This window comes from Ranitomeya variabilis, chromosome 1, assembly GCF_051348905.1.
Source record: "Ranitomeya variabilis isolate aRanVar5 chromosome 1, aRanVar5.hap1, whole genome shotgun sequence".
NCBI classification, from domain to species: domain Eukaryota; kingdom Metazoa; phylum Chordata; class Amphibia; order Anura; family Dendrobatidae; genus Ranitomeya; species Ranitomeya variabilis.
The window spans coordinates 600,487,285-600,514,305 of NC_135232.1; the positions used below are offsets into that span (position 1 = coordinate 600,487,285).

Below are 27,021 nucleotides of genomic sequence, written 5' to 3' on the forward strand. Positions count from 1 at the left end.
TATAGTTCGTATCAGGTTTTATTAAAAATAAAAAAAATGAATTAAAATGCATAGTTTTCAGCAGTTTCATTATCAGCAGAGGCAGGATTACAATGACACATTACAGCACTTTACACAGCTAATACAAGATCTACAAATCACAATAGGCAATGTCACAGCTCCCTCTTCCTTCACAATCACTTCTGCACACTCTCATTAGATGCGTCAATACAAAGCGGTTGGGGTCTGTTCATTCCTGCTAATGTACATGCACATTTCATAACACAACAAGAAAAAAAAGCCCCAGTGGGCAGTGTGAAAATTTCAATATTTTAACTTTTAATAAAAAATGAGAAGAAAAAAATATCATTGCCAAAAATATAAAAAAAATAATTTAAATACGAAATCCTGAATTGAACAATTGTTCATTTTCTGAGGTCATATTTCCTTTTAATCTTCTGATCAGTTCCATCTTTGGCTGGTGACTACTGAGATCTCATCCCTTAAGTCAAGTGGGTGGTGCTTAGTGATCTTTAGGGCAGAGGCTCCTGCTGAAGTTAGTTGTCTTGGATCCACACCGGACCATGAGGAGTAGGTGGACCTAAAGCACATTGAGATGATTTTTCTAATTATTTTTCAATATTAAAATGGAAAAATATCGGAGGAGTTCACTAGAGGAAGGTCAGATAAAAAAGCAAAGCGCAGTAGTGCCTTATCCAAGTAAATTGGTGAGAATAAAAAGGGATACATTTCCATGTGAGATAGGCTGGGTTTAACATCCATTAAAACATATGTGTGATGACTCTCTTGCCGGGTGTCCTGGGACCAGGGGCTGCTTCCCTGTCCCTAATGCTAGGGGCGCCCTAGCTTGCCCTGTTTCCCGGATTATTTCTGATGGTGAAGATGCCGGGGCCATGTACCTTGCCTGAACTCCTAAATCCGCCCTCAGTCTGTACCCTTCCTCCACCCAGGTAAGAGGGGAGTAGTAGTGTACTATAATACACCAGACTCACAAGGTAATACCAAAAGGGGTTACAGAAAACACCAAACATACAAATAAACTCACACAGATAACAGAGGAATGCAGTGGAGGATGGGGTTAAACCAAGGTAGGCGAAGAAAGGGAATTATCACACACTCAAAACCTAGAAACAGTCACAGATAAACCCATCACCCGCCTCCTCCTATAAACAACCAACAACCTCCACCCATTCAGCATAAGCTAACTCTGACAATGAGTGCTAGCCAGGGTCCAGATTATGTAGATGGAAGTGGCTAACAAGTGAACAGTTGAGAGCCTTGATGAAGGAAAGCTACCAAGAGCTCTCAACTGAGCAGATTAACCCCTGCTCTGCCAAAATAAACTTGCACCGTTTAATATAAAGGTGAAGTGCTTTTAAGGCTACTTTCACGTTTCCGTCTTTTGTGTCACGTCGCAATCCGTCGATTTTTGAAAATGCAGGATCCTGCAAAAACATTTGCAGGATCCTGCATTTTCCCATAGACTTCTATTGCCGACGTATGGCCACCCATTGCGTCGGTCGTGCACTGGATTGCGTCGGGTTTTGGCGGACCATCGTCACAGAAAAACTTTCAAGGGAAAGTTTTCCTGTACGTCACATCCAGTTTTTCCGTCTGTGCATGCCCAGCAGGAGAAGTCTCTCTCTGACTCTTTCCTGCCCGGCAAAACAGACGGAAATGTGAAAGCAAACACTTCCGTCTGTACGTCGCGCCGACACTTCGTGACGGGTGACTACCGACGGAAGTGTGAAAGAAGCCTAACGAGTGCAAGAGTAGGATAAATCAGACGCTGTGGTCTTCTGGCTCCTCTCTGTCGCAGTAAACCCATGAAATACAGCTTCATAAAGTTGGATAAAAACAGGTCCGCTGTCTTGTTTTATTTTAAAACCTTATTTTATTAAAAGAAAAAACAAGAATTGCAAAAATGAGTGATCATATAGGACTTTAATAAAACAGCAATGATGGTTTTGAACTCGTTTGACAGGTAGTTTACCATCTGTATTATCGAACACTCATTTTTATATTTTGGGATCTCCTTTTAAATACAATATTATTTTCAACTCTATACTTCATTGAACTCATTTTTATTCTATTTCACAGCATCATGCTCTGTGATGTAATAAAACCTTTTCAAACACAAAATTTATACAAATAGTACATTTTATCTTTGTACACCCCCCGTTTTTCTTTTCCCTACAGTTATCACATATTAATCTATATACATGGTCTTTTTAATTTTAATCTTTATCCCTTCCTGCTAAGGTTATTAGATCCCTGTCTGAACTGTATATATAGCTCCAGATTTAAGATGAAACCACCCAAACTGAGTAGCATCAAGTGAGTTCAAACCCATCATCGTGCTTTTATTAAAGTCCTACACAATCACTCCATTTGTAATTCTTGTTTTCTTTTTATTTTAACGACACAAGGTTTTAAAATAAAAACAAGACACTAGACCTATTTTTATCCAACTTCAATTGTTAAATTGTATGTTTTAAACCAGCGTATGTCACATGTAAATGTATCCCACGTCCCTTTTTGGTGCTTTTATCTTAATTTTCTGCGTATTTAGCCGCATACCTGTCAGTTGCCATTTTCATTTGTGGTGTCCTGAGGAAGGAGTCAGATGGACTCAAACGCGTTGACATCAAACCACTTTCTCCTGAGATCTTTTGAGTTGTGTTTAGATCAACAGCGCTTGTCATAAATCCACTCTACCCCGATATCTCATTGGAAGAAAATCTGGATTTTTTCATATGTTTTTAGGTTATAAAGCTCATTAAAATGGCTTATATGGTAAATTCTTCAAATTGGTGGCACTATTGACCACTTTCCACCTCCTTAAGAAAAGTCAATCTGCATCCTTTTTCCTCAGGCAGCACTGCCTCGCTTAGAGGTCTTCCTAAGCCAGATGGCTGTCTCAACAACAGGTATACATTAAATTCAGTACATGCCCAGGGTTCGGAACCTTTTTCCCACCTCGTTCCCCTCCTTTGGAAGAGGAACCAGTTTAGACTGACCCCTCCGCTTTCACTTGGGTGGCCACGGGTGGAGGACGGGTTTGGGCTTTCCCTGAGCTTTGGCAAAGAGGAGCCATTTGTCCCAGTCCCTTGTGGCCTTCTGGCTCGGAGGGATAGGGAATGGTTTATGGAGTGGGATGCGATAGACCACATCTTTGTTCACTGGTTTTTATTTTATGTGGCACCGTCACATTTTTCAGAGCATTTGGATGAAGAGAGCACGATCTGAGGCTCTGTAAAAGGAAACCGTTTCTTCAGTCAGGCCCAAATCCATAATGCTCTGCATGAAATCTTCACACAGCAGAGTGGTGGAGACACCAAGGTAATACATTTATCTATAATTGGACATTTATTTAGTACATGAAGAACACACAATACAGTCTCTGCAGGAGACACTGGACGATATGTGCATGGGGCCATATCTTGGAGAACAGACCCAAAATCTAGAAGATGACAACATCATTACATAGAAGCTGCCTACTACTCCTGAAGAGTGGAAGACCTTTTACATTATCACATATATAGCACATGCACAGCCACTTACCCCCCTTAAAACACAGCTAGCCTCTGGCATATCTTAAATGGCTGATAACAGGGAACAATTCCACTCAAAGGGAAAAAGAACATAAACCTTTCAGTAAAGTTAAAAGTTTAAGTTTCAACCCAAAATGTGCCTACTGAAATGAAACGAGTTGTGTGAAGTTTTGTCAAGGTCGTCCACGTATTCGCACACCGGATACCATAAGTAAGTTTGTACAGCAAATATATAGATGTAATATTCTCCTAGGGGTTTGGGCACACAGGAAAGGTTTGGAGCAGAAATGTCTGCAAGTATCCAATTTATTGAAAAGAGGCTTGGAGAAATATGAGCCCATGCTGCAACAGCCAGTATAATCTGCAGACATAGATAACAAATAATTGCGGCAGGTCTTTTGCCCCTCTACAAGGAGGTGGAGCCTTCACCTCCTCTACAGAGAGGCGGAGCCTTTGTCTCATGTCTGGCAAACTGTATCCAGGCATAAACGAGAGACATGCTTTCAATTTAGGACAGACATGTCATTGGATAATTGCAGGGAAAAAGCTCCAGCACCTATAGTACTGGCAGAATACTGAAAGAGTGGATGGCGTATTAGAAAATTAGACCATGAGCCAGTTCCTGGACATACAACTTTTGGTGCCTTTGTAGTTTTTGTGATCGTGAGACGAAGGTTGCAAGACCGTTCTTTACCACATGTTTTGTGAGATAATAGAAGTCCGCTTTAAAGGGGGTATGTTTTGTGGCAACCCCATTTCATATGTAAGTAATATCAGGGAGTGGATATCCTTCTCCTCCACCACTGGGGCCTGGCTTTCCCATGCATTAAAACATTGTTATTTGCCCCAGTGACATCAGCTGATGTGAGGTGGTCCCGACAGTGCCCTGTCAAAAAAAAAAAAAAATTTGCCTATCTACCAGACGCCTTGCAAAAAACAAGCCACACTTCCCCGTTAAGTCATAGCAGCTGGCACGAAGCTTTAGAGCAGATTGGCCACATCTGTGACACCCGTCCAATGCAAGAGCCCCCTTAACATCACACCTACGTCCTACAAACACAATATTTTAGATGAAACCAAAAGATAAAACTTGCTGCTTCCATGCCAGGACGTCAGCGGGATGAGAGGGCAGTGCCCATTTTTGTGCCATTGAATATCAAGATAGCAGGATTCTGTACAAAGATTATCCCCATATTAAATAAGTTGCCCCTTCACCGCATTGTCCCTCCCAATCTGGGTACAACGTATATTCTTTTATCTCTGCGAGGGCAAGTAATCAAGTCCATCTACTGCCAGAAAACCCCAAACCTGGCAGAGCTCTGTACAGCAGGACGGACGGACTATTCAGCAGCTGATTACAGACAGGGATCTTGGTATAAACTATTGAAATATTCTCCACAAGCCATCGTCCATAGATTCTCAAGAAGGGCCGAAGTCTTATAGTTGTGGTGGACCATGAGAACGGATGTAAGACGCCCTAATCCCAGCGGAGATGACACAGACGTTGTACAATAGGAGAGAGAACTAGTGCACACCATGACAATGGACCCCCAGAGCAGGCAGGAATGCCACGTTTCTGTCCTTATCGCCTCACTGACGACCGCGCTGCCCCCTGGTAGGTTTCTGAAGGGCGGACGTGGAAGCCAGCTGCTTGGACTTCTTCCAGGAAACTGAAAGTAGAGACATATGATCAGCAAATACATATAATACAGAGGCAGACTACCGTAACCTGAGCATTACGTAATAGGATTAACATGGGATTCGCATTATGTAACGTAATAACTAAATTCTATTATGATCCAAAATTATATAAAGAACAAAAAAGAAGTGTGCAAAAATAGATCATGCATAAAAAAAGGGGGAGAGGAAAAAACAAAACAATAGAAGAGCGCTGCTCCTGAGGGAGTGACCAATCCATACGAATATTAGATCACAAGTTTGGTATTGCCCTAACAGTATTGCCTTGGGGAATCACGTTATCGCAGACCTGTAAACATCTGCCATTTGGTTATTCTTGTCCAGCCTACTATCAGGACTGCCAATGGGCTGGAAACAGCGATGTACCGCCTGTGTCTTGGAGGAGCGTGTTGCTGAAGAGCACCTCAATCCTCTCACCCAGCATCTCACTCTGAACAAAGGTGGAATAGGGAGCTGTTGGCTTCATGCTCCACCATTCAACTAGTGCGTCTTGAGACTATAATGAGACATGTGAAGCCTCAGTCCACACGCTTCTCCGACAGGAGCAGCACAATAGTGGAATGGGGTAAGAGGAGTATTATTTGTGGGGGGAAGGGGGTTTCATTGTCAATAAGAACTTGTGGAGGAATACAGTGGGGACATCATATTCTGTCTGGCTAGGGGGACTTCATACTGTCTGTAGGGTCATCATACTGTGCGTGGGAGGGTTGTGGGGTCATCGTACTGTGTGTGGGAGGGCTGTGGGGTCATCAGTCAGTGCATGGGAGGGCTGTGGGGTCATCATACTGTGTGTAGCAGGGCTGTGGGGTCATCATACTGTGTGTAGCAGGGCTGTGGGGTCATCATACTGTGCGTGGGAGGGCTGTGAGGTTATCATACTGTGGTCGGGAGCATCATATCTTGTTGGGAGCCCTTGATTAAGATTCAAGGGCTGAAATAACAGGAGCAGTACAATTTATAAACAATATAAAATAAAATAAGATAAAATATAACATTAATATTGAGAATTAGTTTCAGCCTGTTGGTTTGACCCATCACAACAGTTACTGTCTCTCACAGGACCCCTCGGGAAAAGTAATTGCCCACTTCTGTGTTACCGAGCCAATTTCACTGCACGGTGAACGCCATAAAAACTAAACGCAAAAAAAGTCAGCATTTCATGGATTCTTATTCACCAAATTTGGGATTTTTTTTTTCCACATTTTTTCAGTACACTAGATATGATAAAATGAATGGTGTCATTCAATACTACAACTCATCCCACTGAACACAAATCACATACGAGAAAGAACGACAAAAATAAGAAAATAAAAAGTTATGGGCTCTGAAGAAAAGGAAGGGGGAAAAAAAAAAAAAAAGCCAAAACAAAGTTTCCTGGTAACGTAGAGGTCAAATGATCACTCATGAAAGTGAAAGCATTAGGGGGATCTCAGCAGCAGTGTGTTTTATCAGATTAATGGCTCTCATGTTGTGCTCCGATATGGGGTGGAGCATCACCTTGGTAAAACCCAGATCTAAATCCTGGTACACTGGTCTCCATAAAAGAACGCCCACAGGTCAGTGCCGTCCTCTATGTGATGCCATCCCAAGTACCCAGGGCGGACAGCTAACGTCCTCTGCTGAACGGTCAGCGACAGGGAGTCTCGTGTGCGTCAGAGACGGATGCTGTAAGCAGGTCTGGAAATAACAATTAGGTCAGCGGATTAGATGACTCTTACAAGGGAAGCTTTAGGCATTAAGAGCTGAAATCCCCTTGTTTTTTTATGGGATCCGTCATTAATCCTAAAGCAGGAGAAACCCACTAAAGATATATGACAGTTGGCAGGGACATAAAGGGGTTAACAGAGCAATGGATTCCTTATCTGACACACAACATTGGGTATGGTCAGTACCTGCAGATCAGATCATTCCCTTTCACTTGTTACATATTACAATTAGAGCTGAGAAATCTACAAAAGTCTTCTGTGCTTGTTTTGTGAGGACAGCGTGTTCTCATTTCACTCTCCCACTGTCTGCAGCAGCAGCCTCCCCCCCCTCCAGTGCCCCGTCTGCAGCAGCAGCCTCCCCCTCCAGTGCCCCGTCTGCAACAGCAGCCTCCCCCCCTCCAGTGCCCCGTCTGCAGCAGCTGCCTCCCCCTCCAGTGCCCCGTCTGCAGCAGCTGCCTCCCCCCCCTCCAGTGCCCCGTCTGCAGCAGCTGCCTCCCCCTCCAGTGCCCCGTCTGCAACAGCTGCCTCCCCCTCCAGTGCCCCGTCTGCAGCAGCAGCCTCCCCCTCCAGTGTCCCGTCTGCAGCAGCAGGATCCTCTCCCCTCCATTGCCCTGTGTCTGCAGCAGCAGGATCCTCTCCCCTCCATTGCCCTGTATCTTCAGCAGCAGGAGCCTCTCCCCTCCATTGCCCTGTGTCTGCAGCAGCAGGATCCTCTCCCCTCCATTGCCCTGTATCTTCAGCAGCAGGAGCCTCTCCCCTCCATTGCCCTGTGTCTGCAGCAGCAGGATCCTCTCCCCTCCATTGCCCTGTATCTTCAGCAGCAGGAGCCTCTCCCCTCCATTGCCCTGTGTCTGCAGCAGGAACCTCCCTCACCTCTACCGTTCCAACCCAAAATGGAACAGATCAAGGGGACTTTCATCCATCTGTACATTGCATGATCTTTGTGATTTTTTTTATTTTGCTTTTTAATGTGCGTTTGCTGTTAAGCAATAGAAATATAAAATCCGGTCTCGGCCGAATGCTGCACTGGTCACAGTACATCAGCAGAGCTTCATGAAGAAAATGTGACTGCGCCTAGTTGACCCAGCTGGAGGCTGCAACCACCTGTGCTGACAACCCTCAGGTGCCCCCTGGGCAGGAGGAGGTGTGATGGGGCACACACTGGCTAATGGGGTCTGTGTGTGAGCATTTAGCGTTTATACTCTCTATGCAAATCCTGTCACCTGATCCTGTGCATGTAAATAATAGAAGTGCGGAGGGGCAGGAGGGAGCGCGGGGAGCAGGGACACCTTCAACTGTCAAACACACTGGACATTTTTTCCACTCCTGGTGTGGAAACTACTGCAAGTATCCATATCCCTTCTTAAGGAGACCCCGCAGGTAATCCGGGCCTCATGAACCGACGCTGGAGAAGATGTTCTGCTTTACCAGCAAGGTGAAGAAAATACGAGCATCTTAAAACTCTGATGTAAAGTGTGGACCTCCCACTGAACACGCTCGCGTAAAGCATAGATAGGGAAGCGGCTAAAACGGTCATCAAAACGGCTGGGGGAGACCGAAACCTTCACAGTCAGTGACTGACTGAGCATCAGCGTGTCCAAAATTTACTGACGCCCATTGATTTGCTATTAGGGTCCACTAATCCATAAATACAATCCCATTCATGTTACAGACTTAAGATGCCGTGAGGCAGAGATAAAAGCTGCTGCAAACAGAGTTCCTGCAATAGAACAAATAGAGAAAAAAGTTTATGCAGAAAGGGCTGTTGGAAGAAAAAAAAAAAAAAAAAAAAAGCTCCTGAAAAACAGCTGCTGAAAAAGAGCTCCTGAAGCAAACAAAGCTGCTGCTGCTGCCCACGGGCATCCACTCAACCGATTGGCAACAAGTTGTGCATCATGCAATCTCCTCAGCAAAATCAAATGTGATCAGGGTGACCAAACATTGCACACCCCACATTCCTGCCCCAATGCGTCAGTGCAGGTGCGGCCTGGAGTTCGGGCTGCTTTTGTTACAGAGGACTCGACTAGATACAACTGTATCCACCTTTCCACTGTCAGACATAGTAATGGTATTTAGCCCGGACATAGGTACATTTTCCATTCAGATACAGCAAGCAGAAGTCTTGAAAATGATGCAGAATACAAAGTATATTTGAAATGATCAGAACTTTCATGATCCGACGATCCAGCCCTTTTCTTGAGTTGCAATATATGGGGCATCTTCTTTAGCTCATCTGCTTATTTGCACTGCAAAATATATACTGGGACCTGCCATACAGAAGGGTCCCAAGCAGACAGTCACCTGCTCTAATAGGGGAGTCCGATCAGCGTAGTTCTTCCAGAATGACACCCTGGAGGGCAGGTTACTGATCACATAAGGTCGTGGTGGCAGTATTTCCGCCCAGCCTTAACCTCCTCTATGGACTGACCCCACCACACGGATCCTGTAACCCAATTCCTCTCGCTCGACTCTGGCACCTGATGACAGGACTGGAAAATACACGGTTAAGCCTGGCTCCGATGACAGCTGAGTGGCGGCGTTCATTACACATGTGGCTCTGTCCAGCTAGACTAAGGCTGGAGGAAAAATCCTGGCTCAGGTTTCAGATGTCGTGTACCAGTAATGGGATGCCCGGGAGCCCAGAGCTGGTCTGTAGTAAGATGGGTTGTTGTAGGGTGGAGATGACAGAGGAGGAGATTGTGTGAAAGAGAAGGACAAGACACGTCGGGGGGTGAACGAGAGAAAGGACGGGGCTCGCCGGAGATCAGGAGCATGCCCGGGCATAGTGAGATTGGAGAGAAGGTCCTTCAGGAGCACCAAGTAGTCCTAACACCTTACCTCTTAGTATTATGAATGGTGGTCCCACCAAGGACAATGCGGACCCCCGGTGTTGTCCGGTTCAGGTTATACACAGTCTGAGCTTCTTCATAAGTTGCTCCTCCAACTATGAAGACAATGATATCCTGAGGCCTGCAGACAGAATAGTTTATGAAGGGTGAGGAGAGGCCTGACAGATAGTTCATGGTGGAGAAAATGACTGGGCACTTTACTCCCACTAAATGCACGTCTGACCTGAGCGTGCATGTATATAGGGTGGTTGGTACAGATAGCTGTCAGCCGGACAGCTCGTATGCATGACCAGCCATAGAGATATGGATGGAATAAGTCTTACCGGTCCCGCAGGGTGCTAGGTCCCACATAGGGGTACATGTTGTCCCTCAGCTTCCCCTTTATCAGCTGGTCCAGGGTATCAAGAAGGAACGGTTGGTGCTGTGTGTACACGTTCTCCACGCCCTGCACGAAAACAACAGGAATAATACGAATACATTTTATTCAGTGTAAAATCAAAAGCAAACTGGATTCGTGTGGTAATGTGTGGGGACAGAGCCTTGTGTGGTAACGTGTGGGGACAGAGCCTCGTGTGGTAATGTGTGGGGACAGAGCCTCGTGTGGTAACGTGTGAGGACAGAGCCTCGTGCGGTAACGTGCGAGGACGGAGCCTCGTGTGGTAATGTGTGGGGACAGAGCCTCGTGGTAATGTGTGAGGATGGAGCCTCGTGTGGTAATGTGTGAGGACGGAGACTCGTGTGGTAATGTGTGGGGACGGAGCCTCGTGTGGTAATGTGGAGGGACGGAGCCTCGTGTGGTAATGTGTGGGGACGGAGCCTCGTGTGGTAATGTGTGAGGACGGAGCCTCGTATGGTAATGTGTGGGGACGGAGCCTCGTGTGGTAATGTGGGGGGGTGGCATTATGTGTGGTAATGTGGTGGGGGGGCGACATTATGTGTGGTAATGTGGTGGGAGGCGGCATTATGTGTGGTAATGTGGTGGGAGGCGGCATTATGTGTGGTAATGTGGTGGGGGGGCAGCATTATGTGTGGTAATGTGTTGGGGGGAGTCATGTGTGGTAATGTGGTGGGGGGCGGGATTATATGTGGTAATGTGGTGGGGGGTGGGATTATGTGTGGTAATGTGGTGGGGGGCGGCATTATGTGTGGTAACGTGGTGGGGGGCGGGATTATGTGTGGTGATGTGGTGGGGGGCGGGATTAAGCGTGGTAATGTGGTGGGGGGCGGGATTGTGTGTGGTAATGTGGTGGGAGGCGGGATTGTGTGTGGTAATGGGGTGGGGGCAGGATTATGTGGTGATGTGGTGGGGGCGGGATTGTGTGTGGTAATGTGATGGGGCGGGATTATGTGTGGTGGGCCGGCGGGATTGTGTGTGGTAATGTGGTGAGGGGCAGGATTGTGTGCGGTAAGGTGGTGGGGGTGGGATTTTGTGTGGTAATGTTGTGGGGGGGCGGGATTACGTGTGGTAATGTGGTGGGGGCGGGATTGTGTGTGGTAATGTGGTGGGGGGCAGGATTGTGTGGTAATGTGGTGGGGGCGGGATTGTGTGTGGTAATGTGGTGGGGCGGTGGGATTATCTGTGGTAATGTGGTGGGGGGCGGGATTATGTGTGGTGATGTGGTGGGCGGGCAGGATTGTGTGGTAATGTGGTGGGGGGGCGGGATTGTGTGTGGTAATGTGGTGGGGGCGGGATTATGTTTGGTGATGTGGTGGGGGGCGGGATTGTGTGTGGTAATGTGGTGGGCGGGCAGGATTGTGTGTGGTAATGTGGTGGGGGGGCGGTATTGTGTGTGGTAATGTGGTGGGGGCGGGATTATGTGTGGTGATGTGGTGGGGAGGCGGGATTGTGTGTGATGATGTGGTGGGGGCGGGATTGTGTGTGATGATGTGGTGGGGCGGGATTGTGTGTGGTAATGTGGTGGGGGGGCGGGATTGTGTGTAATAATGGGGGGGCGGGATTGTGTGTGGTAATGTGGTGGGGTCGGGATTGTGTGTGGTGATGTGGTGGGCATGTGGTGGGGCGGGATTATGTGTGGTAATGTGGTTGGGGGGGCAGGATTATGTGTGGTAATGTGGGGGTGGGATTGTGTGTGGTAATGTGGTGGGGGGGCAGGGTTGTGTGTGGTGATGTGGTGGGGGGGCGGGGTTGTGTGTGGTATTGTGGTGAGGGGGCGGGGTTGTGTGTGGTATTGTGGTGGGGGCGGGATTGTGTGTGGTGATGTGGTGGGGGCGGGATTGTGTGTGGTGATGTGGTGGGGGGGCCGGATTATGTGTGATGATGTGCTGGGGGCGGGATTGTGTGTGGTAATGTGGTGGGGGGGGCGGGATTGTGTGTAATAATGGGGTGGGGGGGTGGGATTATGTGTGGTAATGTGGGGGGCGGAGCTACTGTGCAGGGGGCGGGATTAGCGAGTAATCACGATGCCTCATATATATAGATTTGGGGCACAGTTGCTCTTTTGTGGGATTGGACCAGACAGACTAGCCTTCATCCGTCAAACATAATGATGAGCTTAAGGTATCCATGATGCAGTCATCAGTGACAAGAGCCGCCGCCCTCCGGAAACACCCCGTAAGAACCGCCGCACACTGGGAACACCCCGCAAGAGCCGCCGCAAGCCAAGAACACCCCGCAAGAGCCGCCGAACCACAAGAACACCCCGCAAGAGCCGCCGCACGCCGGGAACACCCCGCAAGAGCCGCCGCACCCCAAGAACACCCCGCAAGAGCCGCCGCACCCCAAGAACACCCCGCAAGAGCCGCCGCACCCCAAAGAACACCCTGCAAGAGCCGCCGCACGCAAAGAACACCCCGCAAGAGCCGCCGCACGCCGGGAACACCCCGCAAGAGCCGCCGCACCCCAAGAACACCCCGCAAGAGCCACCGCACCCCAAGAACACCCTGCAAGAGCCGCCGCACGCAAGGAACACCCCGCAAGAGCCGCCGCACGCCGGGAAAACCCCGCAAGAGCCGCCGCACCCCAAGAACACCCCGCAAGAGTCGCCGCACCCCAAGAACACCCTGCAAGAGCTGCCACACGCCGGGAGCACCCCGCAAGAGCCGCCGCACGCCGGGAGCACCCCGCAAGAGCCGCCGCATGCTGAGAACACCCCGCAAGTCATCTAGACATAACAGTTTGCTCCTTGATCCTTACGCTTGCCCATTTTTCCTGCTTCTGATACATCAACTTCAAGAACGGACTGATCCCTTGCTGATGATACATCCCACTCGTAATACCCAAGCTCTCTGTTCTGTCTGGAGCCTGGTAAAAGCACATATGGAGAGTTTGTCTAAATCCTCCAACCATAATTCACTGACCTTGAGTCCTTTGAAGAACTGTTTGGTGATGGCCACGGCGTCCTTAGGACTGAATAGGTCGCTGCCTCGGACTCTCTTCCCACCAAACTCCACTACGGAAGACACCAGCTGCTCAAAAAACAAAAGGGTCAGACACCTTCCTCTCATACACCCATAGGGGGGGATTAACGGAGAACACTTACCCTGCGATACTTCTCAGATACCCCCCTGTTACGGAGGTCAGCGAGAAGGCTCTGCAGAGCGTTGCTGCTGTGCCGCTCATAGTGCAGAGCATAGAGCATGACCAAACGTGTGGCATCCAATTCAGACAAGCGCTGGTTCTGCAGAACACGTTTCACATTCTGAAGGCAAAAAACAAAAAACTTCTGCTCTGACGCTCATAGGATCTAGTGTAATACAGGATAAGATCTGTAATAACTCCAACAGCAGCATAATGAGTGCAGCTCTGGAGTATAATACAGGCTCTCAAACGCCCAAATATCCCAGGTCTCATAGCAATAAGCAAAGTCTAGCCCTTTAGGAGTGTAGGAAAGCTGGGTGACTATATAGTGGCAGCCGTCCTAGAGGTCCCCCACCTCTCCCAGGCTTAGAACAGACTGTGGTCCACTTGTCCTCACATCCCCATCACCCTGCTGGTATGTAACCTTTAGAGGGCGATGCAGCGGGCGCATCACACGGGCTGGATGGAAAGGACACAGTGTGCCAGTGACGTGTGTGTGAGCACTGCACAGCCGGACCATTGTCTGTGTGACTCTTACGGAGCCTCCAGCTCATTATTCTTATGATGGGACCCCGGTACAAAGACTACGTCTCATGCAGCAGACCAGACCTACACACAAGGCTGTGTCACTGGTTCCACGGCGTGCAGGACGGCTTGGCATGACCTTACCACAACCGGAAACATGGTCTCTTAATTGTAGCTTTGTGTGGAGAACAAGGCGACAGAGTCTCCAGTTCAATGCCCATAATTAATTATCCTTTGAAGCGGCCTCCTCCATGGGGGGTAGGAGATGGCTATACTGAAGTACTGTATGGGAGATCTGTATTCTCACAGTCATGTATGATCCCTAAATTCCATATAGTGTAGGTGATGATGGGAGGCGTCCGACCTCCGGGATGGCCGTGGTGCTGGGAACAACCTTCAGCCCCCTTCCTTCCCAGAAAGGGGACGACTCACCTGTAGGGCATTGGAATGGTCGTTCTGACAAGCCAACTCCTGCTCCACTTCGGACACCTCCATTAGGTGGCGCTCACTCACAAGCCGCGACAGCTCGCCCACCACGGTCACGTGTTTGGACACCGTGCCGGACATTTTTTTAAACTGAGGGTAGTTTTCGACAAAAGCCTGAAAGAGAAACAACCAACGAAGTAGTCCCCCATTATTGCAGTATGTGGTAAATACAAAAGGTAGCAACGAGGGGCTTCAGTGGGTCCCCAGCTGCCATGTCCATCCATCAGCACCCCGCGATCACATTGTGGGAAAGCAATGAGGTGACAGAGGAGGGCTACATCCCTTTGTCTTATCCCTTAAATGCTACCGCCGCTATCTAAGGGGCTGAGCGGCTGGGATGAAGCTTTTACATAGTGCTGTGGACGGCATGGGCTACATGCCAGAGAGCGCCGTCCGTAGGACTGTATGGCGGATCACAATGATATCCCCTCCGGACCTGCACGAGGCAGAGATGAAGAAGGGACCTGACTGCCATCTAGTGGTGGAATAGCAGAATGCGGTGCAAACTAAAAAATGCCAATTAGTAACGTTTATCATTATTATTATACATTTTTATAGCGCCATTTATTCCATGGTGCTTTACATGTGAAAAGGGGCAAATATAAACAAATACAATAAACATAAGCAAAAAACAAGGCACTAACAGGTTAATATTTCCAAAAATGTAGAAGCACAAAAGAAGCCTCCATGACACAATCACAGGCCATCCTAAGCAGATCCTTGACTATGTAGGAATCCGGAATAAACTTGTCAGTAAGCCAGGGTATCCGCGAACATTCACCTGCCACGTTTTGTCGTTACCGGCCCAATTACATAGAAGGAAAATATCAGTTTGGGTCATGTAAAGTCTCCTACCTTCATGTCAGAGATGGACTCCAGCTTCTGCTGCTCCTTAGGCTTCTTCCGTTGGAAATCTTCCATCAGGTTCTTAATGTTGGTCCCGATCTCTCCGAAATTCATGTACATGTTCTGTGAAAAAAAAGGAAGAATCACAAGTTCTCGTTAGTGGTCAATCAAGACGCGATGGCGTGCCCCGATTATCTCCATCGCTTACGTTGGCGTAGAACTCGTCATTCTCTGCGGACAGCACCACTTCCTTCAGATCCTTGCTGATTCCCGGCACACGCGACAGGTCGATACGGTTGTTGTTGATGCCCAGTAGCTCGTGGACCATAGCCTGGTACGTCCACTGTCCGAGCACAGAGAAAATACGTCTGTAAATAACGCATCGGTGGGGTTTTCTGGCACCATTCATTTTCTCTACATTAGCGGAGGGCGAAAAGGAAAAGCCAAGCAGCTCAGCCCTTGTCGCTATCTAGCATTCAAGCTCGCCATGTGCCCACCTGGTTGAGTAGAGGTGTGATGGCATCATCAGAGCGGTCCAGGATGAGAAGAAGAGGTGGCACCTCCGTGCGTCGAAAATCAAACAGCTCATACTCCTTAGTAATGACTTGCTGGAGAGAGAAGGAACAAAGAGTGAGTCTGAGGAATCAGCTGCGCCATGGACATCAGTCACCGGTGACCGGTACCCACCTTCACGCCCTCCGCCAGCCTCTTGGCCATATCTGAGGACAGCTGATATCGGATCATTGGACATTTCTTCAGGGAGAGGAGCAGAGCGGTCAGTCCTTGTGTGGTTCTAGACAGCTGGAAGGGATCCCAGTTCCGGCCCTAGAACGAAGATGACGACGGAGGGGTTACATCCATGGAGACCCTCACTGGGTTTTACAAGACACATCGGGTTCTATTACCTGGTAGCAGCCGACTGTGTTTAGTGAGAAGACGTGAGGGTTCACCGCAATGTAATCTCCATAAAACTCCTGCAAGAACAGACAAACTAATGTACCTAACACCGGCATATAAAGTACATCCATCAATGTAATGCCATATACTACATGACCTGATATAGGTGTGCACTGACCTGCACTTCTGCCACCACCTCCTGCTCATCCGCCTCAGCCAGAGACTTCACATCACTCTTACTGATCACATTGCTAAAATCTGGAAAATAAAATACATCGGTACAACCTATATTATAGAAATGTCACTGTGCAAGAGTCAAAGTACTCTCTGATCCTGTATTATACTGCAGAGCTGCACTCACTATTCTGCCGATGCAGTCACTGTGTACATGCATTACATTACTGATCCTGCCCTGATCCTGAGTTACATCCTGTATTATACCCCAGAGCTGCACTCACTATTCTGCTGGTGCAGTCACTGTGTACATACATTACATTACTGATCCTGAGTTACATCCTGTATTATACCCCAGAGCTGCACTCACTATTCTGCTGGTGCAGTCACTGTGTACATACATTACATTACTGATCCTGAGTTACATCCTGTATTATACCCCAGAGCTGCACTCACTATTCTGCTGGTGCAGTCACTGTGTACATGTATTACATTACTGATCCTGCCCTGATCCTGAGTTACATCCTGTATTATACCCCAGAGCTGCACTCACTATTCTGCTGATGCAGTCACTGTGTACATACATTACATTACTGATCCTGAGTTACATCCTGTATTATACCCCAGAGCTGCACTCACTATTCTGCTGGTGCAGTCACTGTGTACATACATTACATTACTGATCCTGTACTGATCCTGAGTTACATCCTGTATTATACCCCAGAGCTGCACTCACTATTCTGCTGGTGCAGTCACTGTGTACATACATTACATTACTGATCCTGTACTGATCCGGAGTTACATCCTGTAGATCTTTTATTATAAAAATGAAAAACATAACAACAATAATAGCAGAAAACATAACAAAAATATTAGCCAGAAAATAATCAGTATACTGAACACTGGTCCAGCCTCTCACACATATTATACAGTATATACAGAACAATAACTTCAGGTCCGGCCACCAAACAAAATAATAATAACAAATAAAATAAACAATGGAAAACAAAGACTATATACAGGAACTTTTTTTTTTTTTTTTTAGTTTTAAATAAAATAACTACAAATTAAACAAATATATACAATACTACAAGCTATCCTCCATTCCCAACCCCCCGCACTGACCTGAGAGCTGGTCCTGCGTCTCATGCCTCAGTCCATGTCCAACGTCCATAGGCCAGATCAGGCAGTGCCAGTTTTTCCCCCAAACAACCCGGTGTCCCATAGTCCCACAAGATAATCCCACCTCCCCCCTTTTCCCACCACCCAACCTAACACCTACACCCAAATCTATATCCCCATATACAATATATACATTATATACAGCAGCACACACCACAATAATTACAAAACACGAAGCCCAAGTTCGGCGCCTGCAGCCCTACATCACTGTATAATGATCAAACAAAACAAAAATCTACAGTGTCAGCAGCAGCCCACCACCAGGAAAGGAGATGACCAGACTAGGGCACACTAAAAGAAAAGCCCCTCCAGAGGAGCGCGGCCCTCCGTGCGCCCAGTCGCCCATACTCCAGAGAGCGCACCTTCACCAGGTCACCGAGTATGGTCCTAAACACATCGTCCACTGGGAGGATTTTTCGTTGCGTCGATACTAAGCACCGTGCGTTCCACGTGTGATACCTAACCACTGCGCTAACTAGAAATAAGGTGCAGCGGTCCCGACCACCCAGGTCTCCGAATGCTCCATAGGCCCATTCCGCATAGGAGAGACCGGCCAGCCGAGACCAGCCAATGAAGGCGCCCACCCTGTTGTACACCTCTGTGTTGAAGGGACAATGAAGCAGGAAGTGGTCCATGCTTTCCAGCAAGGTACCACAATGCTCCCGAGGACAATTCCTGTCCTCAGAGCTCCTACACTTCAGATTGTCCCTCACACACAGTTTCCCATGGAAGCAGCGCCAAGCCAAGTCCCAAAACTTCGAGGGGATCCTGATAGAATTCAAAAGATGCAAACCCACCCCCAAGATCCCGACTTGGGCAGTCCCTGAGCGCCAGAGGCCTCTGGAAATGGGTCAACAGGACCCTACTGTCAAGTAGTTTCCTTGGCAGAGTCCTGATCTCCCACATTCCCAGACCCCACCGACGAATTACCTTCAGAACCAAGGTAGCGTAAGCCGGAAGATGTCCATGCGGTGTGCGAAGATCCTTCACTTGCCCTCCTGTCTCCCATTCCTGGAAGAAAGGCTGAAACCATCCCCTACAGGAGAATACCCACGGAGGAGCCCTCTCTTTCCAGAGGTTTGCGATATTGATCTTAATGAAGGTATCCACAAGGAATACCACAGGGTTGACCATACCCAACCCTCCTAGTCTCCTCGTACGGTAAGTAACCTCCCTCTTGACCAGGTTCAGTCTATTCCCCCATAACAGTTGGAAGAACAAACTGTAGACCCGAGTCCAGAGAGATTCCGGCAAGATGCACACACTGCCCAGATAAATCAGTAAAGGGAGCAGGTAAGTTTTGCTCAGGTTTACCCTTTCCCTTAGGGTCAAAGACCAACCCTTCCATTGGTTCACCTTCTGAGTGGCGATCTCTAGCCTGCTGTCCCAATTTTGTTTGGGGTAATCCCCCTGGCCAAATTCGATGCCAAGGACTTTTGCAGAGACTTTGGGTCCTGGAAGGGTGTCCGGGAGATCAAAACCAGGATCTCCTCCTCCCAGCCAGAGACTCTCACACTTATCCCGGTTGATCTTGGACCCGGATGCCTCCGAGTAGCGATCTACCTCTGACATCAGCCACCCTGCCTCCTCGTGAGAGGAAGCAAACACAGTGACATCATCGGCATACGCCACCACCCTCAGAATTGCTTCCGGTGCTGCCTGATCCATCCCGATCCCGGCCAACGGTCCACGCTCCACCCTCCTAAGAAGAGGGTCAATCGCAAACACGTACAGCAGCGGGCTCAAGGGACAACCCTGGCGAACACCGGACCCAACCTCAAAAGAGCTACCAATCCAACCATTCACAAGCGGGAAACTCTCTGCCCCACTGTACAAGGTCTTAAGCCAATCAACAAACCCCCCCGGCAGGCCATATCTCAGAAGGACGGACCAGAGGTACTCGTGATTAACCCGATCAAACGCTTTTGCCTGGTCCAGTGACAGCATGTACCCCTTCCAGTGACCAGCCCTACCCTGCTCCACTGCCTCTCGGACACAGAGCACAGCACTAAATGTGCTACGGCCTGGAACAGAGCAATGCTGGGCCCCCGAAAGGAGTCGGGGTGCAAATTTCACCAGCCGATTAAACAGCACCTTTGCTAGAACCTTCCTGTCTGCATTGAGAAGCGCTATGGGACGCCAATTCTCAATGCAAGACGGGTCCTTACCCTTTGACAAGATGATCAGAGCAGACCTCCTCATTGACTTCGGCAGAGTGCCCGAGGAAAGACACTCATTGAATACCTCAGTCAAGAGGGGAACCAAAACGTCCTTAAAGGTCTTATAGAATTCAGATGTTAAGCCATCTGGACCAGGCGATTTTTTGGGAGCAAGCCCTTCAATCGCCAACTGAACTTCCTCTTCCCTGATCATTTCTGTCAAAACGTCAAGAGAGGGGTCTACCCCTGGTTCGGGGACAGCTTCTGCCAGGAAAGCCGACATCTCATCCCAATCAAGATCCCTCTTCCCCAAGAGGTGCGAGTAGAAGGATCTGACAACCTCCAGGATCCCTGATCTGGATCGCCTCAGGGACCCCGTAGTGTCGACCAGTCCTGTAACCACTTTACTATTCACTGACATCTTGCAGTTTCTGTAAGGGTCGGGCGAGCGGTACTTCCCGTAATCCCTCTCAAAAACCAAAGATGCATGTCTATCGTACTGACACCTCATAAGCAAAGATTTCACTCTGGAGATCTCCTCGCGGCTACCTCCAGTTGAGACAAGATGCTCGAGTTTCCTCCTCAGACCCTGATACAGGCGGTACCTGCTCAGACTCCTGAGGCTCGAGAGCTGGCGGAAGAATCTCGCCACCCTTTCCTTGAACATCTCCCACCACTCTGACCTACTACTACAAAGATCCAGTAAGGGTACCTGGCTCTGAAGAAAATCCTCAAAGGACTGTCTTATCTCCGCTTCTTCCAAGAGAGACGAATTGAGCCTCCAAAAGCCTCTTCCCATCCGGAGGGTCTCTGTAACATTCAGAGAAAACAAAATTAAACAGTGGTCGGAGAACTCCACCTCAACAACAGACACTGCTGAAGAGACAGCTTCCTCCTTTAAATAAAACCTATCTATTCTGGACCTACAGTTACCTCTATGATAGGTGAACCCCTCGTGGCCTGGGGTGTGCCGAATGTGGACATCCACCAGGGGAGCCTCACTAGCTATACTATTAAGGGCGACGCTATCATAAGTCAGCTTGTCTCTGGAACCTCCTCTATCTCGGGGCCTCGTGACAGCATTGAAGTCCCCTCCAAAGACAACCTGCCGACTTGTAAAAAGGTAGGGCTTGATCCTCATAAAGAGACACTTCCGGTCCCACTTAGATTGGGGACCATAGATGTTAATGAGCCGGAGCTCTTGTCCCTTCATGAGGACATCTAAGATCAGGCACCTCCCCATTTCTAACTCAATAACCCGTCGGCATTCCACCGGTGCGGTAAAAAGGACCGCCACTCCGCTATACGGCTCGGCCGCAAGAGACCAATAGGAGGGCCCGAGTCTCCACTCCCTCTTAGCTTTAAACACATCTGCCATGTTTGGCAGCCTGGTCTCTTGCAAAAAGAAAATGTCAGCTTCAACCCGGCTGAGAAAATCAAAGGCCGCAAATCTAGCTGTATTTGACTTTATGCTGGCGACATTAATGGACGCCAGCGTCAACGGAGTGGGTTCCGCCATCATTGGTGATTGAGTTAGATGGCTTTCTTTTTCCCACTCCCCTTATCCTCTGCCTCAGAGGAGGAATCCTTCCCCCTCTTTAATGACATGGAGGTATCCATTTCCACGCGTTTTTTATTTTTTTCGTCCTCGTCTCCGGACTCTGGGCCAGTCCCTCCCTCCAAGGATCTTACGTTCCCAGAAGGAGGAGACTCGGCGCCCCCTGTGAGCCCCGCCGAAGCCAGAACCTCACCCTCAGCTTCCTCCTCAGAGGAAGAGATGTTTTCAAGGGCTTGGAACCGGTTAGAAAGACCAACCAGAGGGGAGTCGGTTTTTCCTTCCTTAGGTACCTTGGTCAGAGTGAGAGAAGATTTTTTATCTCCCTTCTTTCTCTTCTTTTTGGTGCCGAGCTTACGCTTGTCCTCTAGCCACTGCCTATTATCCTCATCCATACTTTCATAATGGGAGGACTCTGAGGCAGTGGCACTCTCCTCCCTGTGGATCCTCCTGACCTCCTCATCCAACTCATCATCCCTTGGGGCCTCAGCAGCAAGACTGGCATCCAGGACAGGGGCCGCCCCAGTAGCCCGAGGCTCGCCCAGCTCCCTATCCTGTCTGCGCTTGTCTAGACGCCTTAGCTGGGCAGGCGTCTTTTTATTGCTTTTCTTCCTTGGCCCCTCAGCTCCCTCACCCTTGCTAGTCCCTTCCCCAGCAGAATCAGCCTCACGGCTTTCTCCCACCGGGGTCACGACTGCGTTAGCGAAGGAGCGAGGACAACGGCTGAATGGGTGACCTAACTCACCACACAGGTGGCACCTAATCTCCACACAAGATGCAGCAAGATGGCCGACATCCCCACACAATGCACACTTCTGCACAGTGCAGTTTGCGCTGAAGTGTGTGGGGTCGCCGCACTTGTGACAGAGCTTCGGTTGCCCCTGGTAGAAGACCAGGATACGATCCCTACCCAGGAAGGCAGATGATGGTATGTGGGCAACCGTACCACCTGAACGCTTAAGTTTTCCCATAAACGTCCAGGCCCCTGACCAGATACCAAACTCGTCACGGTTTTTCTTTGGCATCTCCACTACCTCTCCATACCGGCCAAGCCACGTCATGATGTCATAACAAGAAAGCGACTCGTTACATGTCATCACGGTCACTTTCTTGACTTGATTTTGGCGAGACACCGCCTGAATGGCAAAGTCTCGCCAGCCGGGCTCATTTTTTGCCAACTCATAGTTCGACCAGAAAAGTTCAAGCCCCTCCGGCCGAACAAAGCTGACATCAAACTCAGGTGTGGAATAGGGATGTATCAAGGCGTAGATGTCAATCGCCTTGAAGCCCATCCTCAGCAGGAGCTCCACAACCTTCGACCTTGGAGGACACGCATCACTGCCCCTCCACCGAAGACGGACCACATTCCTACGCACACTACCCGGCCCGGCTGTTGGGAGGGACCACACTGTATCCCCCCCTCTTTGCTCTCGGAAGGCCCCGAGGCCATGCCTCTCTATCCAGAAGGATAGATCAACCTCTCGACCCTCTACCATTAGTGATCTCTCTCCCTTCTTTAGAGCCTCCAGGAGACGCCGTTGCAACATGCCGTCCCCAGAGCCCAGAGACGAGGAGGACGCCCTATTTCCCCCGGAGGTGACAGCGGCATAACTCCTGACAGGTGCTGCCACCACCGGGGGGGCAACCGGACCAGTGACCACATCCACACCAACAGTATCACCATTACCCACCTCCATAACCTCCTCACCCTCCACCAAACCAGCAACCACACCACTAGACAAAGAGTTTTCCTCATCCATACCCACCACCACATTCACTCCTGCTGGACCAGTGACAACAGGGGGTGACATTTTGGCCTCCGCATCATCAGGCACAAGGGGCTGAGTCTCCTCCACAGAACTGGAGGTGACCTCACCCATGGTTTTATGTGTGCCCTCCGCATCATCAGTTGATATTTTCCGCTGCTTCATGGTTGCTACCAGGCGCCGCTGATCTTTCGCTGTTGTGAGGCACCGCTGATCCTTAGCATCAGGATCTTGTTGACCAGCGGCGCCAACACAGAACAGGACTTTGGTGGGAGGACCGGAACGCCCAGCCGCGGTAACCCCCTCACACTGCCGCCGCTTCTCAACTAAGTGATCAGCGGCAACAGCATTCAGGGGCACCGAGGCTACCGGAGCTGCCCCTGACACCGGGCTGCTCCCCCCTCCCACTGGGGAGCGCACCACAGTATCGTGGCCTGATTTTTCGCCCGCCGCCGGGCCGCCCTCACTGTCCAGCCTCTCGGCTGATGCACCTGCTGCTACGTCCCCGCTACTACAAGCAGAAACGGAGCTCTGCGCCTCACTACATTGCTTTGTAGTCTCCCCGCGCCTTTGCACCGGATCCACAGCAGAACCCGGGCTGGGCTGGGCAACGGGGCTTATACAGCGAGCTGACCCTGCAGCCGACTCAGGGGGTACAGGGAGGGGGGCATATACATAGCTTACCGCTTCCTGCAGCTTAGGTTTGATCTTCTTCACCTTTTTTTTCCGGCCCCCAGGTGCCTCCTCTGGCAAATCATCACCAAGATGGAAGTTCTGAAGGCACACTGGGGACTCCAGGAGCTTGATCTCTGCCATTAGTGCCCCTCCCTGGCCGATGTCACTGTCCTCCCCAGAGCCAGCAGAACTGCGATGAGATGTCATTGTCGCCTGTCCAGCAGGGAGCTCGCTGCACGTGGCCTGTGAGTGACTAAGCAGGCTGCCAGGTGGGGCTTTCTGCTGGTCATCATCCTCCTCATCATCATCATCCACCTGGCACTCAGGCTGCAGCCCCATCTGCCTTTGCTCTCTGTTATCAGCCATTTCTCTGAATCGATCTTCATTAATAAGTTTTTCCTTAAATGGTCCACTTTTTTCTCTGATGAAAGCTTTTCTGACTTCAAGCTCATTGATGTCATCCTTCAGTCTCCTTACCTCTGCCTGGAGCTGATTCTTCCTCGGTTTGGAGGAACCTGCAGCTTTGTTGCTTGTGCAGCGCAGCTCCTCTCGGAGCCTCGTGATGGTCTTGCTTGCGTCTTCATACTCACGGAGGTGGCTCATGACCCGGGAGGCATAGGTGGACACAGACTCCCGGGGGCTCTGCAGCGCCCAACCCTCTTCAGTGAGGTCGGCCTCACCTCCGTGAGCACTCAGCTTTCCTCCAGAAGGACCGCCATCTTGCACACTAGCAGGCTTCTCCTCCATGGAAGCCTTGCGGCTTCTCTGGGTCTCTGCAGACCTGGGGGGAGTAGGAGCCACATTGCTGCGACTCCTGGTGGAGCGTCTCACCCCCGAATCCTCTGATGTGCAGGCTGGTTGCTGGTTCCTTCTGCCCCCCGCCAGCCTGGTCCGGGAAGCAGAAGCCTGGGACTTGGCTCCTTCACTCATCCCAGGAAACCCACTCCCTCCCTGGGTAAGAGAGAGAGCAGGTCCCCGGGTGGAGAGGTGGTGGTTCTCAGGAGCACACTGCAGGTTCAGCAGCGACCGCACCCACAATCAGCACAGTGAGTAGCAGCTGAGCAGAGCTGCACCCACTATCCTGCTGGTGCAGTCACTGTGTGCATACATTACATTACTGATCCTGTACTGATCCTGGGTTACATCCTGTATTATACCCCAGAGCTGTACTCACTATTCTGCTGGTGCAGTCACTGTGTACATAGATTACATTACTGATCCTGTACTGATCCTGAGTTACATCCTGTATTATACCCCAGAGCTGCACTCACTATTTTGCTGGTGCAGTCACTGTGTACATACATTACATTACTGATCCTGTACTGATCCTGAGTTACCTCCTGTATTATACCCCAGAGCTGCACTCACTATTCTGCTGGTGCAGTCACTGTGTACATACATTACATTACTGATCCTGTACTGATCCTGAGTTACCTCCTGTATTATACCCCAGAGCTGCACTCACTATTCTGCTGGTGCAGTCATGGTGAACATACATTACATTACTGATCCTGAGTTACATCCTGTATTATACTCCAGAGCTGCACTCACTATTCTGCTGGTGGAATCCTGAGAGATACTCACATAGGAAGTAGACGCTGTACTTCGGTCTTCGTAACTCCTTGATCAGGTAGTCAATGTTTTCCTTTTAAATAAAAAGGAATGGAATGAAATTATGGTTTAGAACCATTCCCAACCAATCAGAACACAGCTTTCATTTCTATAGCATTACAGTGACGCCCCCTTGTCGCATTACTTTATGGCGTTAGTGACGGGATGACCACCAGTTTGCACTACAATGAAGTTAGGACTTTACCTTTTGTAGGAATCAGAACATGCTCTTAGTTGAGGAGGGTTAGGGACCTTCTGAGAGTACTCCTTGAGTAGCCAACCTAAAGAGCTCTCCCTGATCAGTTTTCTACCCCCCATTTTGGCTGCAGTTACCCCATTACCTTGGTGGGCCTCAGGAAACATATGGCCTTCAGGTGCTTCATGCTCTCCCGGTTGGCCGAGTCGATGCGCTCGAATAGGTAGACCTCCTTCTGTAGGATCTCAGACTGGGTGTAGACCATGCTCACCACGCTGGTCTGTGGACATCAGTCACATGATAAAATTCTATACACAAGTCACAGCTAAAGCTGCATATAAAACTGGCTACACCCCTTGTAACTGGCAAGTTTAGGCTGCCACGTTGCTTGTGGGATCACAGTACAATCAATCGATCACAATCGGCATTAGTCGGTTTCTCATAAAGAATTACCCATGAATTGTATTAGTAAGCTCTGCAGGGGCGGATACAAGAACACTGGCCCCACCCCCGAGTAGCATAGATGACATATAAGCCAATCAGAAGGGTTTCCCCCGCAAAATCTTTTTACATGCCAGTAATAATTAGTGATTGAAGAACTTAGCAGTCCATATGTGGAACCCAGCCCCCCAAAATGCCCCATGGGAATAAAGGGGTTAAGGAGCAGCATAATATGCAAATCATATGTAAATTCAAACATTGGCACATAGTGTGCCCTGCTCATACCGTCTCCTTGTCCATGAGCAGCACCTTCATGCCCGGCCCGCTGTCCTCGATCATCTTGGACACATACTGCTTGACTGCCAGCACCACGTTCATGATCGGCAGCACTCAGCGCCCTGATGTCAGCTGTGATCTGCCAGATACACCGTCTCTTCCGGGTGTGGCCGCAAAGGAAGCTGGGAGTTGTAGGAATCCGGGTTCAGAAGGAAAGCAGGAAGCCGACGACACTGACGTCACGGCGTTCCCTGAAGCATGCCGGGAATTGTAGTCATAAGTGCTGATCAGGTGACAAACGGAAGAGAGTAGGAGACGGGAGTTCAAAGAATTGAATCAGTGGAGTCTCATCATAGAGGCGAAAGGGTAGGGCAAGGGGCATCGTGCGGGGTATAGGGAGACTCATGGGGATGGGAAGGGGCAGGCACAGTCAGCACAACACCAGCCTGAAGTTGGTTTCTTATTCGGCATATTTTTTCTTTTCTGTTTTTTATAGATTTAACAACAAAAGCTAAGCATCACAATAATAACACACAATGCAGTGAGGTGCCCTGATGCGAATACACTTAAAAACAGCAAAACTGGCACAAAAATGGGCATGAAAGTGGGCACCAAAGAGTGTTGAAGAAAGGGTTAAATGCCTTTGGGCCACTGATCTCACACTGCAGACATATAGAACAGGGAGCCCCACATCAAAACCAGTTATCTCCAGCCTGGCCCGAATGGGTTCTGGGCATCAAAACTGGCATCAAAGGGGCAAACAGCCCATTTTCACAGATTTGAATAAGTAACTGATGTTTTTAAGGGTTAGGCTACTTTCACACTGGCGTCGGTACGGGCCCGTCGCAGTGCGTTGGCCCGACGTACCGACGGACGCTGTGAAATAA

At 49.4% G+C, this 27,021-nt stretch overlaps 1 protein-coding gene across 1 annotated transcript; it reads right to left on the reverse strand.

Annotated features, from left to right (window-relative positions):
- On the reverse strand, nt 1-26,283 carry VPS45 (vacuolar protein sorting 45 homolog). The gene is made up of 15 exons (XM_077258963.1): nt 26,144-26,283; nt 25,563-25,697; nt 25,195-25,255; nt 16,278-16,357; nt 16,108-16,176; nt 15,890-16,027; nt 15,700-15,810; nt 15,411-15,545; nt 15,212-15,325; nt 14,303-14,470; nt 13,308-13,466; nt 13,126-13,233; nt 10,131-10,252; nt 9,797-9,928; nt 1-5,224 (listed from the first exon to the last, which is right to left on the reverse strand). Exons 1-15 carry the CDS (start codon nt 26,234-26,236, stop codon nt 5,137-5,139), a joined length of 1,713 nt encoding a protein of 570 aa, XP_077115078.1. The 5' UTR covers nt 26,237-26,283; the 3' UTR covers nt 1-5,136.
- Between the last annotated feature and the right edge of the window lie 738 nt (nt 26,284-27,021).